At 37.0% G+C, this 17478-nt stretch overlaps 1 protein-coding gene across 1 annotated transcript in view; it reads left to right on the top strand.

Annotated features, from left to right (window-relative positions):
* Nucleotides 1–17478, top strand: part of TMEM232 (transmembrane protein 232) — a gene marked incomplete at its 5' end in the record, with an annotated part of 234712 nt that overhangs the window by 27095 nt on the left and 190139 nt on the right. The window contains 2 exons of the mRNA XM_045864383.1: nt 5225–5358; nt 16684–16807. Coding sequence (XP_045720339.1) covers nt 5225–5358; nt 16684–16807 — 258 coding nt within the window. The remainder of the gene's footprint in view (nt 1–5224; nt 5359–16683; nt 16808–17478) is intronic.

Raw genomic sequence — 17478 nt, 5'->3', positions numbered from 1 at the left:
CATAGGAAAACAGTATGGAGGTTCCTCAAAAAGTTAAAAAAAGAAAAAAAGAACTACCCTACAATCCAGCAATTGCACTACCAGGTATTTATCCAAAGTATACAAACATAGCGATTCGAAGGGGCACGTGTACCCCAATATTTATAGCAGCAATGTCCACAATAGTCAAACTATGGAAAAAGCCTAGATGTCCATTGACAGATGAATGGGTAAAGAAGATGTGGTGTGTGTGTATATATATACACACACACAATGGAATATTACTCAGCCATCAAAAAAATATTATTCAGCAAGAGTGAAATCTTGCCATTTGCAACAACATGGATGGAACTAGAGGGTATTATCCTAAGTGAAATAAGGCAGTCAGAGAAAACAAATACCGTATGATTTCACTCATGTGGAATTTAAGAAACAAAACAGATGAACATAGGGAAAAGGAAGGAAAAATAAAATAAGATGAAAACAGAGAGGGAGGGAGGCAAACCATAAAAGACTCTTAACTATAGGAAACAAACAGGGTTGTTGAAGAGGAGCTGGGTGGGGGGATGGGGTAACTGAGTGATGGGCATTAAGGAGGGCACTTGAAGTAATGAGCATGTGGTGTTATATGCAACTAAATAATCACTAAATTCTACCTCTGAAACTAATAATACAGTATATGTCAATTAAATTGAATTTAAATTAAAAAATATAAAAAATAGAAAGATGCTATCTAAAAAAAAAAATCTATCTGTTCTTGTCAATCTTGGTGCACAAAAGCTACAAGGAAATGGAAGATTCCTGCCATACAGCTTTGCCTGAACTGGAAGGGGCAAAATGTCAACACATGAAAAGAATGTGTCTGTTTAGGGGCACCTGGGTGGCTCAGTCGGTTAAGTGTTGGCCTCTTGCTTTTGGCTCAGGTCATGATCTCAGAGTCCTGAGACAGAGACCCCACGTTGGGGTCTGTGCTGAGCACGGAGTTGTCTTGTCCCTCTCCCTCTGCTCCCTCCCCTCCCCCCCGCCTCCCCCCAACTCTTGAGCTCTTTCTCTCAAATAAAGAAATTTTTAAAAATCTAAAAAAAAAGAGAATGTTTCTGCTTAGAGTGGGACAAGTCACTAAGTCTCTGTGCCTTTTTCCACAAAGAACAAAGAGCATAGTTTCAATCTTTTCTAAGTTCTATTTCAGCTCTATACCTCTGATTCTGTGAGGGGATTATAACAGATTTTAGCCTATCAGATTTATTGCTGTCCTTTTTCTCCTCTCATTCCCACACAATACAAAGAATTTGAAAGGTAGTGTAGCCACAGTGCTACTAAAATTTCTGGTTCAGCTAACTAATTCAGTGCTTGATTACATGTTTGAACATTGTTCCCCAGTTTCAGCCCAATTTCTTCAGTATAGCTTCGTCTAAGCCAGGCTCTCCCGTTCAGTTGAGTACTTACCCATTCAATATCCATCTCTCTCACCTACTGGGAGAAGACAGGAGGAATCAGAGAGGAAAATGGGAATATAACATCTGTATTCATCCCCCTCCTTTCTTTGTTACTGACATGCCATAGTAGAGGATTTGAGGATTTATTCTTACAGCCCTCCTTTTCCAATAATGCTCAAAGGTCCATGACAGCATATTTTGGCCACTGCAAAATATTTTGTTTTTAATATATTTATCCATGTTGGAGTAAAAACATAAGCATTTAATTTGTTTTCCAAGTGCTGCCATAAAATTGCTCTAAAAATAAAGAATTCTGTAGGATATACATGTTAGGATACACACAATATAGGTGTTGGTTCTATTTAAGATTAGGAAATTTCCTTTCCCTGCTGCTAGAACCCATTTCTTCTTTTAATATCATTTAAAGCTGATCCAGACGCAAGGTTTCCATTGACTTTGACAAATGGTGCACTTTAATTAGCTCTGTGGCTTTCAGAGCCAGAACACTGGATTGAGTTTTCCACTCTGTCTGTTGCTCACTAGCAGAACTCAATTTGCTGAGTACAGTTGTCACATGATAGTAACAACATAGTTTTTTGGAGATAGTAGATTAAACTCAACTGAAATGCAGTAGACCCTTTACTAGATAGCTGCATCTGTCCTAAAGTACAAATAGTTTTCTGAAAACTAGGAAACACACAGAGTTTACATTCAATTGTGATTAGCAACCTCATCCTCTAATGCTTTAAGTACTTGGGAAGCCAAAGGCATTATCTAAATTTGGGACATTTTGTGCTATACTGCAATTGTACATGGTTACTAGGGTTAGACTGAGACACACGTTCTTTAAAATTAGAAGCATTATCCTATGATTCATGTCCTATCATCTAAGTAGCACATTTGTGTTAAGAGGTCCTTTCATGGCATTGTCAACCATCCCCAAAATGACTAAAAACAAGGATGAAACTCAAAAGCTATCTCTGAACATCCAAAATACAACCTATTCTTCAAAGCTCATTACTGTTATAAAAGAGAGTCTGGTCTGATATTCAGAGCTTGTGTATTCAAATTTGCATAAAATTCAAGCTGACATGGTTATCTGAAATTTCAGCCAACACTAGATTAATAGCACTTTTTTAGGTGGACTTCTCAAAATAGGTATTGTACAAACTGCACTGATAGCTTGTTGGAGAACGTAATTGAGAGGATGTGGCCACTGGTTTCTCCCATGAGCTGGACCTGGGCAATCTGAGGCTCCTCCCTGGAATGCATGTTCTGCTCACTGTTCCCACAGCTGGAGCCCTTTCAAGGATGTAGCCTTGAGAGATCAATGTGTTCTTGAGACCATCTGGGTGGTGTAAGTGACAACCCAGTTAAGGCTTCCTATAAACCTTAAGATTCAGGTGGGTGCAGAGATTTGCTTGTCTTGCAGCCACCTAAGATAATCCTCCTAAATAGGTTCCCTGGCTTATTAGACCTATCACCTACCAATCTGGAGTGGTCTGTCTCCCTCTTTAATCTCTGTTTGGTCTCTGTGTACAGGGTCCAGTTTGCAAAGGAGCACAATCCAAAGCTGGGCAGCAAGGCATGGAGATGAAGGAACTATAGGAAGTGGTCATAAAGCCAAGAAAAAAAGGGAAGAAGGAAGAGAGGAAGGAAAGGAAGGAAAGAGGGAGGGAAGTAAGGGGGTAAAAAGAAAAAGTTCTCTGGGAGTCATTTAATGCCCTGCTCAGTGTTTTTCAAACTGTGTTAAAAGAGCCCTCTCAACTTTTTTTTTTAGATTTTATTTATTTATTTGAGAGTGGGGCAGGGAGGGAGGATGCGCAAGCAGGAGGAGGAGAGGGATGAGTAGACTCCGCGCTGAGCATGGAGCCTGTCTCAGGGCTTTATCTCACAACGCTGAGATCATGACCTGAGCCAAAATCAAGAGTTGGAGCTTAACCGACTGAGCCACCCAGGTGCCCCTGTCTTACATTATTTTAAAATTAAGTTTTTCTATGAAATATTCTAACATTCTAAACATTGGCTTGTTTTCATTTGCCTTTCTGAGTGATTATTCCCCACAGTCAGTAGCCTTGTGCAGAGACTTTATCTTACTCATGACTTTTATCTCCAGCATCTGAGTTCCCAACATAAAAATAGATCAATACATATCTGTTGGACTTAACTAAACAGTTCACTAGAAACTTAATATACCTTAGTTTGAAATTTATATATGAATTTCTGGCCTTTCAACTCAAGAATACTTAACATGACAATTATCTTTAAATTGTAGATCTGATGTGGTTTGTATAAGAAATGAGAATTATAAAGCCTTTTGGAGTCTCTTTAAGGGTTTCTTTTGAGCATAAAAGAATGAAATATTAAGTACATATCATAAGATGTATATTTGAATCTGTATTGTTGGAAAAAATTCAATGAGAGTGCTGTGTTATCACTGTCTAACAATAAAATCAGGTTTCTTTATACCAGTTACTTTAGTAGATCAGTTAATTCTATGAAACTGTTAGGAAGCATTTCAAGAAAAAAACAAACAGATAACAGCCCATTTTTTTTCCCTGAATTTGTAGACTTTTAAAATAGTTACTTAGCAGACATTGACCATGTCCAGCTAGGCATGTATATTTGCCCTTAAAGTGGGAATCCACATTTTAAAACCTAATTTGCTGTTTGATCATTGTTCAAACTTTTCCCTGTCCTCTCCTCCTTGGGTGTCAGGAAGAACGAAGTCATATAGGGTCTAAGAAGCACATTGTTCTAATAATTGTCCTGTAGAGGATGTAGAATTTTTGTCATAGTGTGGAACTGATGTCATTGAACACAAGGGACCCATGTGAAAAGCAATTAAGACATTAGGTTCAGGTTAACGATTGAAGGGAAGCAAAATTTGCTGCCCCCAAATGTGACTCTTTGGCATAAGGATTATTTTAGGCTGGTTATTTTTAAGAAATCACAGACACAGGAGAAGCTGTGAAAACTGAGTAGAAGTTACCCTTTTTGTAAGAGATATTTACATTTTAAGAGAAGTCTCCATTTGTATGGGTGTCTCCCTCTCTGTACTAGGAAGAGAAGAATGATTCTAAATCTCTAGAAACCCTTATCAGTGGAGAAGGCAATGACAAATCTGCATATCAACCTTACCCTTGTTTACTAGGCTTTTCCTGTTAACCATCCATAACTGCCCATCCTCCTGTTTTGTCTTTAGCTACAGATGTTATATAAGGTAGTGGCTTGGGCCATTTTGAAAAGTATTCCTGGGGCGCCTGGGTGGCTCAGTCGTTAAGCGTCTGCCTTCGGCTCAGGTCATGATCTCAGGGTCCTGGGATCGAGCCTCACATCGGGCTCTCTGCTCTGCGGGAAGCCTGCTTCTCCCTCTCCCACTCCCCGGCTTGTGTTCCCTCTCTCGCTGTGGGTCTCTCTCTGTCAAATAAATAAAATCTTAAAAAAAAAAAGAAAAGTATTCCTGGGTCTCTCCCATGTGTACAGGAGGTATACATGTTATTAAACTTCTGTTTGGTTTTCTCTTATTAATCTGTCTTTTTATTACAGGGGATGCAAAGGTCTCAGCCAAGAACCTGGAAGGGTAGATAGAAAATTATTTTTCCTCCCCCACACTATATATATTTACAAAAATATACTTAAGTAAATTGCTCTTTTTGGTGTAACATGAAGTTTAAGAAAATAATGCATTTTCATTTGAATATTTAAAATTTCCCAGGAAATTCATTTTCATGTTTATTCAAGTCAGATAACTCTTTTCCAGACATATTTTTATGTTTTAATTCCAGGAACATTTGCAATTTAATCAGGGAGGATATGAAGTTAACCACCTGCTCTGGCACTGTGTTGCTGCCTGGTCATGTGTTCAGAAGAATAGTCCTCAGCTGAATAAGGTGCTTGAACATCTCATCTTTCATAAAGTGAAGCTTCAAAAGAAATGCTGGTAAGAGGGATTCTATAAATCCAAAGTAATTCATGGAGAAACCTTTGTGTTTAAATGTTAAATAACCTTTGTACTTAAATGTTAATCACACCTTAGTTGACTATGAAAATAATTTATAATCTCAGTTCCAAATGCAAGGGCAATTTATATATTTTGTATTAGTTCATTTCATCAATAAATTGTTCCTATCTCTCTCTCTCTTTTTTTTTTGCTAGTTTGCATGCATGTATTGCTTAATTTATCTTTATCAAATGAAATTTGTTATTGATAAGAAGTGCCACCCCCCATTTAAAACATCCTTTATTTTTTAAGTTGTTAAACAACAACAGTGAGGTACAGTTTATTATCCTTGGAGGAAATATATTGAGACTCTGTTTCTTTATGTCTTACTTGTAAAGTATAACAAAAATAAATCTTGACTGGTAAGTGTTCGTTTCCTCCTGTACATATATTAATTTGAGAAGGAAAAAGAAGTCTTAAATTACTACCAAAGAGGACATGGGTTCAATGGAGGGGAGAAGAATTTTAAAGGAGTATTTCTGAGGAAAGTGATCAGAGGAGATATCCCTTTTCAGTATTTGAGGATAATCAGAGTTTTGAATTCCTCTTCCAGTGCTAATGGTAATCATCATCATCATTATCATCATCATCATCATCATCATCATCTGTCAGGCCATAGCCAAGTTGCAAATTCAATCATCATATAGTTTTCTTAAAATTAGTTCCTGCCTCTGGCTACCCACTGGCTGCCCACTCTACACCAAAGGCCTTTGTGTATGTAATTTCTAAGGATCTGGAGGATTCCTTATGAAGGAAAGGTGTTTTCCTAGTTTCATTTGGAAGTTTTTGGGATTCTAGATCAAGTAAAGATTTCTGGAGGATGGCTTAGAGTTTGCTTAATTTCCTAGAAATAGCCTAGTTCAGAAGATGTTTCATCAAGACCTTATTCTGTCTTGTCCTGTGATGGGAGAAATCTACTCAATATTGCAGTTAACAAAGATTGTGATTCTTTTATGTTTTAAAGCTAAGGATAATATCTTTAAATAGGAAAATTACAATGCAGATAGAATATAATTTTAATAAGTATATCCTCATACAGAGTTGATAAATACAACAAAAATTAGAGATTCTCACTGGTGCAAAGTTGGTTATTCTGAAAGCCATGGTGATTCTTTCAGACCACTCTTATTATAGCAAATAAGTTGTAGGGGATTCAAAGATACAATTTAGTTTTCAAAAGGGTATAGAACTATTTTAGCTCTTGGAAGACTCTAATTTGATTTAAAAAATAAGAGAAATTACATTTTAACATATAAAAATAAGTATTTCATGACTGTCAAGTTTATTTTCAAAGCACTCTAATAATTACCAAATAAACAAGTTTAAAGAAATACTGAGATAGTAAAAGTGGCTGAGTAAGAATAGCTAATTCTGAAAGTCAAGGAATTGTTTCTTTAACCAACTTTGTTTTACTGTACTGCATCAACATTGATTTAATTTGTTAATGATTTTTCTTGTTAAACAAACCAACCAACCACAGGTCCCAAATGTTGTCACTTGGACCAAGTTCCCAAACTGGTGTATAATACGTAATCTAATTGCAGTTTCAACATCCCCCGGAAATTTAGTCTTAAAAAGATCAGCTAGGAATTTTTCAGTCTGCACCAGTGAATCTACCACTTAGACCATTTCCATCCCCCTAAAAAGATGAGATCATCTACGTGATGACACCTTGCTTTTCCCCCTAGAAAGCAGCCTCACCTAGAACAATCCTTTTCTTTTGCTAATAACTTTCTTGCCCCAATGACTCTTCCTCTATAAAAACCTTCCAACTCCTTGGAGCTCCTTTCTACTCGCTAGTTGAGGTGCTGCCTGATTCATGAATCATTTAATAAATCTAATTGGAACTTCAAATTTACTTGCTTGACTTTTGTTATTTAACAGTCTTTAAGGTAGTTATTTTTTTATACTTAGTATTTTACAGATTTGGGGCCATTGGAGATCATACAAAATTATTCTGACTTTGCAAATGGAGAAACTGAGGCCATGCTTATTAGGCTTACTAGTGAGTGCAACGAGATTTTTAGGGTCCCAGTACCTTATCCCACTATCATTCTGGCTGCACAAGTAAGGAGATAACTGTTTTGAGGCATCTTGTCACTAAATCCTGGCTTCTCCTTTTCTGGGGAGACATGATGGAAATCAAATGAGGGAGGGGATGGTAGTGTTTAGACAATGCTGAACGAACAGAGGGGTAAACTGAAAAAATTGTGGAACACAGTGACTGTTTAAAATCAAAAGGAAAAGATAATTGTTTAAAAAAAAAACACTGCCAAATAATTTTGATTGTTTCTTATATTTACTGCTTTTTTAAAAATGTTTCAATCTTTTTATTTATTTTAATTTTTTTTTTTAGATTTTATTTATTTGAGAGAGAGAGACAGAGATAGTGAGAGAGAGAGCACAAGTGGGGAGGAGAGGGAGAAGCAGGCTCCCCACAGGGCAGGGAGCCCGATGCGGGACTCGATCCCAGGACCCTGGGATCATGACCTGAGCTGAAGGCAGACGCTTAACCGACTGAGCCACCCAGGCGCCCCAATCTTTTTTTTTTAAGTGATGACTCTAATAAAAATAATCCATTGACATTAAAAGATTAATTTTTAAGTTAGCAATTTGCCTAACTTCCGCTAGTCAAATTTTCTATTGTAATGATAACATTATACCAAATATTAAAGAATTAATTTTTCTTCTCACAGAATATATTTTTTTTAAATAGATATTTTTTTAAAAGATTTTATTTATTTATTTGACAGAGAGAGACACAGTGAGAGCAGGATCACAAGCAGGGGGAGAGGGAGAGGGAGAAACAGGCTTCCCGCGGACCAGGGAGCCCGATGCAGGGCTTGATCCCAGGACCCTGGGATCATGACCTGAGCCGAAGGCAGACGCTTAATGACTGAGCCACCCAGGTGCCCCTCTTCTCACAGAATATTTAAGTTATTTATGGAGTAGTCTATACAGCTATCAAGAAGTCATTATTCCAGACAAAATAAAACAAACTGTGATGTAATTATCAAGATCAAACCAGAAGTGCTTTCCATTTTTGGGAAACTTGAATATTGGTCTTACATACTCCTAAGCCTGGGTACATGTAAAAAAATTTAGAAAATGAACAATGTATTTAGAGTGAAATAGAAATATTGAGGCATCAGGCCTTGATAGTAAATTGAGACTTTGTCAGGATTTGCTGGACCAGATAGCCTTGGAGTTGTGACACTTGGTGGAAGATAAATTCGGTGTAGTACTTGAAATTCAATGCCAAGTGACTATTAAGAGGAGTAACCTGAACAATTTTGTTTTCCATGCATATCAGTAAAGTTACCATAATGATGAATCAATGTTCAGAGATTTAAAATGCAGAGGGGAGACCATTCAACTGATTGATCAGAAGACATTTGATTAACAGTGGCAAAAATACAAGTGAGTGGTTCTCATCTGCCCATTTCTGATGTTATCCATCAGTAAATAATTCATCACGTAAATCTCTGCCTTGCTTCTTATAACCCCCTTTATAAAGATTATACCGTAGAAAAGGAAAGAAATAGAAGCAAGTGGTTTCAGCTGAGCCTGAAAAAGAGCAGGCCCAGATCCACAAAAGGACTCAGGGAAGGCATCACAGAGTTAGAGCGACCTCTGCTCACTAGGGGACAGGGAAAAAAAACCCTGCAGAGGAAATGCATTAAAGACAATATATTATAAAACAGGGTGAAGAAGTAGAGAAAAAGGGACTACATGAGCCCCTCCCGGCTATCAGGCACCAGCCTTTATCTGGGAAGTTTAGCTGTCCTGAGCTGCAGATAAGCAGCTTGCTGTAAGGCAGATTTCCGTTTAATATGGTTAAATTTTATATGATGCTTCATACTCTCAATGCTCCACCCTGCGGTTTGGCCTTTTATATACTGCCCCATTTGCTCTGGGAAGATAGCTCAAGCCAGTGCAAAAGGCTTTCTAATCTAACATGAAAATAATGAATTGTGTTTATAATTGAATTGTTAGCCGATGAAGACTGCTGAGAAACGCAGTATGCATTTCAGTAGAGCAGTATAACATATAAAATTATGTCTCCCAAAGCAAAATAGCTGATTTAATGCGCTCCATGAATGTATTCCAAAAAAGCTTGACAACTTAAAATTATATAGACATGGCAAGTGGTTTCCAGAGTAGTATTTGTGTTTGAAATGAATCAAAGAACCAACTTCTTTGTATAGGCAGCAAGGCCTTAATTTCTGTCTAGGTCACTGATATCCACATTGCCTATCTCCTGAACCCCAGTGTTTATAACGTTCACGTGACAGTCTAACCAAAACCATTCAAACAACTTTTTTGTCAATAGTCCTCCTCCTCCTTCATGAGCTGAGACTGCAGTGTTAAGTCCTCACTCTTCAGATTCATTTACTGGATTTTTAAATGTCCTTTGATCCTCTGAGCTAAGTGTAACCATTCAGTCTATAGCAAGGGTAAATATGTAATTATGCCTTGCTAGGTTGTGGTGCAGTAAAAAAACATTCAACCTCAAATCAGAAGACCTGAGTTTTAGTCCTATCTCTTGCTACCTGTCTAATTTTGAATGAGTCACTTACCGCTATGAACAGAGTCTGGTTAGCCGATAAATAAAGAGAGTAGCCATTTCAGAGAGCTTTTGAGAGATTTAAATGAGATAAGTAATGAAAACACTTCTTATACTCGGAGTCTCCGCTACTACTTCATGTCCTACTAGTTCAGATCTCAATTATTTTTTTCCTAGAGAGGCTTCTGCCTACTGAATTTCGATCTCCATACCTGACACATGTTAACCAATTTACACACCCTACATTTCGGAACTGTTCCCCTGTTCTCTACCTGCTCTGTCACAACCTTGGTTTAGGCCCTTGTTGTCTCATGACTCTTGAAGCTTTTTAACTGGGCTCTTTGCCTTAAGTTTTCCCCTCAGTAATCTGTCATACTCTGCTGCCAGGGTTACAACCTAAATGTGATTATACCACTCTCTGTCTTAAAATTATTTAATAAGAACTATTTTGACATGACACAGGGGTTACATCAGGGTCTCATAACTTGCCATGATTAGAGAAAAGCAAGGAGAGCAAAAACAAAGACGGAAAGGTCCTGCTACTAGGATTCATTACCGCCAACAAACCAAACAGATGAAGTGCCTGATAGGACTGGATGGAGGTGACAGTTAGTGACCCACCTGGGCCTTCTCTGGTGAAGCTGCATTCCTGGCTTGTCCAACCCGCCAGCCCTTCGTTCTTCCCCACTGTTATTCCTGGAGCTCTGAGAATGAAGCTCTGCAAGCAGGAGAAAGAACCCCTTTTAGCAGACATACTAAAGACTAGATTCACACGTAGTCCATCTTTTCTGAGTATCAAAAATCAGACAATGGAAAGAGAAATACATTCTTCAAAGTAGTTTTCATAAAGGGCCAAAATCAAGAATGAAATCCTGCCTGCCCTCTTCATGTACAATGAAGATTGAGCTTTATTTATTTATATTAACCCTCCCTTCCTAGACTGTTAATATAATCTGGAGTTTTTGATAACATTAAGGTTAAATCACTATTTAAAAGTGTTCTATCCCCTCCTTAAAGGATGAGTTATATATCAATATTTAATTTTAAGGGTCATATTTCTGAAATTATTTTTACTTATTTAACTTTATCTATTTTTCCCACTCACTGTCAGCCTTTTACCACTAGGATTTCCCATTCTTAAGCTGTGACATACTATTCATTTCTTGGTTGGTTTGAGTACATTCTAAGTATGGACACAGGCGACCTATTTCATTAGGTGAGCCCTTGTTTATGCACAACTCTAGGCTAGAATAACATTTGTCACCATTCATTTTCCCCTGAAAAGCATAATGTACATTTTGTCTGGAAATAGGCTTCTGTGCCCACAGTTGTTGTTGTTTTTTTTTTTTCCTAATTCCCACTTTAAATCTCTAAATGTTGCTATGCTATTTCCTAACTGATGTTCAAAGCCAGTCTACTTTTTTTTTTCTATTTTATTTTCAATCCAGAATTTTTTAGGCATATCTTTGTGATTTGGCAGCCAGGATGGAAAAGGCATCCTCCCTTGTCTCACTGGCCACCTTTGGAAACTGTTGAGGTAAATCCTCCACTTTTACTCAGAGAAAAGCCCTGCTATGTGCAGCTCTGCTCAAATGTGCTGGTGACGGGTCTGCGTTTCCTGAAGGCCTTCCATTGATTATTCATCGTTCACACGCTCAGTGCACAGTTCCTGCCTCTCTGTGTTTGGATTATCCATTACATTAAAGTGGAAAACCCATATATGCCTGCACTAAATTTTAAATTAATTTTTGGCTTCTCGGCTTTGGAAAGGTTTTCCTTCATTTGAATTCCATTTTGTTCATAACTTTAACATCTTTAAAGTTCCTTTCTTTTTTTTTTCTTTTTTGTAGTATTACAGATTTTTCCCCTTGATTCTATGTTTCTTTGGTTGTTTCTTTCTTTCTTCTTTTAAAAAAAGATTTTATTTATTTATTTAGAGACAGAGCGTAAGTGGGGGGTCGGGCAGAGGGAGAGAAAGAGAGAATCTCAAGCAGACTCCCTGGTGAGCACAGGACCCCAGGTGGGGCTTGATCCCATGACCCTGAGATCATGACCTGAGCTGAAATCCAGAATCAGACGTTAACCAACTGAGCCACCCAGACATACCCTGGTTGTCTCAATGGGAATTAGTAGTGGGTCCCAGTTTGCCAGTTTTCTCCCTTCCAAGCAACTTTTGTAGTTAACTTCCTCATCATGGATTTGAATTATATTTTTGTATTTTAATCTCTTTGCAGTTTTTTGTTTTCTTACCATACTACCTTTTGTCTCAGTATCAAGGCTTTCCATTGTCTTTTCCTCTTATTTGGTTTTATTAAAGGTGCTTAAGAGTTATAAAAATATCTTCTGGTCCCTGTAAAAAATCATTTTCAGAGCTATGATCCTCTCTGAGTATTCAGACTGATATTCTCTTTAGCTCTTGCTTTAATGTTCTTCACCTTCTATTTTACTTACCTCATTACCTAGGAGAAATCTATAAAAACTTGGTATTTTAAAATAAGAGGTTTGTATTCACAGCATACATAACAGAGTTGTTAAATGCTGCAACACTCAACATGCACTATCATCAGGGACCTTCCTATATTCTTCCTACTCTTTGACATTTTTTTCTTTTGAGGAGAAAATGCCCTCCAGTGTTCCCATTATAGTGTTCCTCCTCCTCCCTGCCTCCTACACACACATTGCCACAGTATGGTTTTCTACCCTTTTTGTCATCTGGAAGTTGCCAGATGAGAGAGATGAGAATGAAGCACAGAAATAATACTCTGGCTTCTTAAAAAATCAGTACTCCAAAGTAAGGGACTGGCTTTACTTTTTTTCTGAATCTATGAAAAACACCATAGATGGTAGAGATCATTTTTCCCCCTTTTAACTTTTGTTGGGGGCACGAGGCTAGAATTTCACGAGGTGGAATGTGTGTATTCCTTGCTGCTGTTCTTAATCCAGCTCCATCAATTTTATGATTTGTGGAAATTCCCTTTAAATTGCTACTCTTTGTGACTTCTCTTTCATTCTTAGTCTTTCATTTTTAGGGTTGTGTGCATTTTGACATTGTCAGTGTTTTCTGTTGAAATAACCCTGTTAAGGGTTGTGACTTGGAGACATTTTAATTCCATCTTTTAAAATTACAATTTGATCATTGAAGAAATCGATATAGAGGAGTAAGGAGAACCTAGGAAAACTGTCTTGAATGCTGATGTTCCTAAACTTTTTATAAGGTTGTGTAGATAGATAGGTCAGTAGCTATTTATGAAGCCTCTTATTTATTGTATTTTAGCAATCTATCATCTATACATTTATTTATTTGATATATTTTAGCTGTTTATATTAGTGTAGAAGGAACAGTGGGGCGGAGTAAGGCTAGCTGAGGTCTAGTCCAGGATCTGGTACTATTTACCTGTGTGCAGTGGTTCACATTAACTTTAAAAGTGAAAGAAAAATTTAAAGTAAAATGAATCAAGTAACTATGTTATTTTGGACAAGCCAGTAGACCTCTGCCCTAGTTTCTTTATTTATCAAATTAGGGGAAATTTTATAATATTTATAAATTACTTTATACATGTTTAATTTCATGGCACTGTAAAACCAAGTCAGTCTATTAATGATTGAGATTTGTACTGTAGTGAGTTCACAAAGAAGCTAGTGCAAAATTTCTAACCTAATCAACTTTGAATTCTTTCTATGTGCATTGATTTTTAGTTTTGAATTTTAAGAAACTCCAATTTGTAAGTATTGGTGTTTCTATTCTATTTTTGGCAAAGGTACTTTCACTTACAGAAAATTTTGCAATTAGTAGCATTGATTGAAAATAGCGTGTTTGTGTTGAAGCATTTTTCTACCATAGGAGGCTGACACTAATGGATCTATTTTCATCCATATTTTAGTGGAAGTGCCCTATACTAGTTAAAATTTTCCAGACTTAGGGCGCCTGGGTGGCTCAGTTCGTTAAGCGACTGCCTTCGGCTCAGGTCATGATCCTGGAGTCCCTGGATCGAGTCCCGCATCGGGCTCCCTGCTCGGCGGGGAGTCTGCTTCTCCCTCTGACCCTCCCCACTCTTATGTGCTCTCTCTCATTCTCTCTCTCTCAAATAAATAAATAAAATCTTTAAAAAAAATTTTTTTCCCAGACTTAAAAGAGAACAGAAGAACCAAAATCTTAGGATTGTGACGTATATTCAGGGGCAAGGGGAAGTTCTGTAAAGTCTGAGACTATACTCCTATACTCTCCTTTGCTTGACCTTATTGTGAAGTGGGGTGAGGAGTACTCTGAGAATGACTCACTGGTCATTCACCTCCGAGGGCATCTGGAACTCAGTCACTCTAAGACTTCACAGAGAAAAGTTATCAAATTCATATCCTTTGACTTTGAAGAAATAGTCTTTTTTGTAATTTGATTCAGGTCAGCATTTTCAACCTAGCCATTTCACACAGAGTATTATACCTAAATCTCCTAATAGTCTCTGAAAAATAGGTTTTGCTATATTTACTTATAGATGAGTAGATTCAGACTGAGGTAGGCTATGCAAATTGCCCTATGTCATATACCTAATTAGTGACAGAGCTAAGATTCCATCTATCATTTTTCTGACTTTAAGTTCATGCTTGTAAACATCATGCTGAATCTATCAGTTAGGATTCAGTTCTTCTGCATGAAACAGTAACCTAACTACAATTGGATTACCAAATAAGGCACTAATTATTGCACATAACAAGCAGTACACTATTGATATGGAGATTCTTCAGAAAATCAAGACCCAAGCTCCTTCCAGCTTCCTTTTCTTCCATTGATAGTATTGGACTTTTATCCTCATTGTTGCAAGATAGCTGCTCTACCTTCTGGCATCATGTATGTTTTCCAAGCGGGAGGGAAAGGATGAGCAAAGGAAAAAAAAAATCACCTGTTATCTAAATTTAATCTCTTTCTTAATCAGAAAAATAATAGCTTACCTGGAAGACTTTCATAATACACTTCCATTTGTATCTCATTGACTACATCTACATTTATGGCTAGTCCAAGCTTCAAGGGAGTGTGGGGATTCATTTTCTAAGTCAAATTTATTAAGATTAATTTACAAAATACAATAAAATTCACACATTTTATGTACACAGAACTATGACCTTTGAAAAATGCATACACCTGTGTAATCACAATCAAGATATAGAACACTTCCATTTTGAGGAGCAATGTTAACTGAGCATTTTGCTGTTTTGAACAAAACTGAGGTTTATTTCTGAAAGGAAGGAGCAGGCAATAGGCAGCATTGTCATCTTGAGGTTAAATTTTTTTATTGAGGTATAATTAGCATATAGCATTGTATTAATTTCAGGTGTATGACAAAATGATTGAATGTTTGTATATATTGTGAAATGATCACCACAATAAGTTTAGTTTCGATGTCCTTAAATAATGGTTTGGAAAAGCAACACTGGAAGTACCCTTAGGTGAGAGAAGACTTTAGTTATCTTTTTTTTTTCTTAAGATTTTATTTATTTATTTGACAGATAGAGACATAGAGAGAGAGGGAACACAAGCAGAGGGAATGGGAGAGGGAGAAGCAGGCTTCCTGCTGAGCAGGGAGCCCGATATGGGACTCGATCCCAGGACCCTGGGATCATGACCTGAGCCGAAGGCAGACATTTAATGATTGAGCCACCCAGGTGCCCCAAGACTTTAGTTATCTTTAACCTAGCTAAAAACAGGAACCTGTATAAATCTCCCAGATCTATTTATGTCTCAATTTTCTAATATTTAAAAAAAAGATTTCAAAGAAGTCTTGAATGTGTGAAAAATTGTGGTTCAATGAGTGAGATAATTTATGTGAAAGCACATTGAGATCTGTAAAGCTCTATTCAAATATAAAGAATTGTCTTTTTCCCCCATGATTAGAGGTGTTTCCTTTTGAAAATGATAATGAACTTGACTTACTGGCCTGAAATATCACAGTTGTCAAATTCAAATATAATTGTAAAATATGCTAACTCTTTATCAATGGCTTATAAATCAAGGCAATATGCAGCTCTAGGCAGAGGAATTTTACATTTGCATTCTTACCAGTTCTCTTTCAAACTATATCTCTTTCAGTTGGGTGAAAATAGCACTAAATGTATAATTTCCTGAAACTATCAAATATATGTTCATTTATGACTAATAGATTCTTGTGTGATTTCCCAGTTATTATACAATATTTTGAGTGATAAATCTTGACAATCTTCTAATCAAACAGAAATATAGATTTTAAGAAATTACACTTTTTGTAAAATCAAATAATCTGAACTTTTGGAGTGTTTAGGAAGGTCATTTTTAAATTTGTTCTCTTTTTTGAGAGGAAAACATTCTTGAAATTCACTTCTTAGGTGCAGAAAGTTAAAAATCAAAACCTATTATGAGATTTTGGGGACACTCTAGAACCAGAGCCCTTGATTGCTTGTTATACAGAATCTATGAAGAAATGTGATCTTTTGTGGTATTTATTACTCTCAGAGTTTTGACAGAACTCTACTCTGAATTCAAATATCTTCCCAAAATGTGGTTCTTTCTTGTAGACTTTAATCAGAACCAGTGTCAACCAATACTGGTCTTTATTAAAACTAAATGTATCTGGTAATCTGGGATACTCATTAACTCTGGCCAATTTTTTCATTAAAATTGTTTATTATTGTTTTAATGAAGATCTTTGTTGTTTTGTTCACAAAATTCCTAGGTTGGATTCAATACTGGCTTTGTTGGTCCTTGGGGAAGCTGCCAAACTAAACATGGCCTGCTTGAAAGCTTTAATGGAACTAATGAGAGATTTTCTTTTAAGCATTATGTCTGTTCAAAACCAGGTAATAACTGTATATTGTTAATTTATGTGTTTTAAAAGAACTCAAGAGAAACAAATTTTATTTTTGCCACTATTTAAATTGCATATCATATTAGGGCTTATAATGAGCATAACCTTGTGATAAAAATTTTAATTAAATATAAAAGTAAATGCACATTTACCATATATCCCAGGATGGATAGATAGATGGATATAGAGAGAGATGTCAAGATATGGAAATAGATTATACACACACACACACACACATCAGAGGGACTTTAAATTTTATTAACTTGAGGGGGGAGGAGCAAGATGGCGGAGGAGTAGGAGACCTAAATTTCATCTGGTCCCAGGAATTCAGCTAGATAGGGATCAAACCATTCTGAACACCTACGAACTCAACAGGAGATCAAAGAAAAGAATAGCAGCAACTCTCTGAACAGAAAAGCGACCACTTTCTGGAAGGTAGGACATGTGGAGAAGTGAATCCAAATTGATACTCAGGAGGATAGATGGCGGGGGAGGGGGCCTCCATCAGCCGATACTGACAAGTGATAGAGCCTCGGAACACAAAATTGGAACTTGTAGAAGTCTGCTCCGCTGAGGGATGTTGCTCCAGTGGCTAAGTGGGGGGTGGGGGGTGGGGAGGTGGAACCCTCGCTGGGACAGTGTGGTGTCGGGACCCTTGGGGTC

The sequence above is a fragment of the Mirounga angustirostris genome, unplaced genomic scaffold (assembly GCF_029215605.1).
Source record: "Mirounga angustirostris isolate CCGP_5_RB_7025 unplaced genomic scaffold, mMirAng1.0.hap1 SCAF_7, whole genome shotgun sequence".
Classification (NCBI taxonomy): Eukaryota; Metazoa; Chordata; class Mammalia; order Carnivora; family Phocidae; genus Mirounga; species Mirounga angustirostris.
This window is presented reverse-complemented; position numbering and strand designations above follow the sequence as displayed.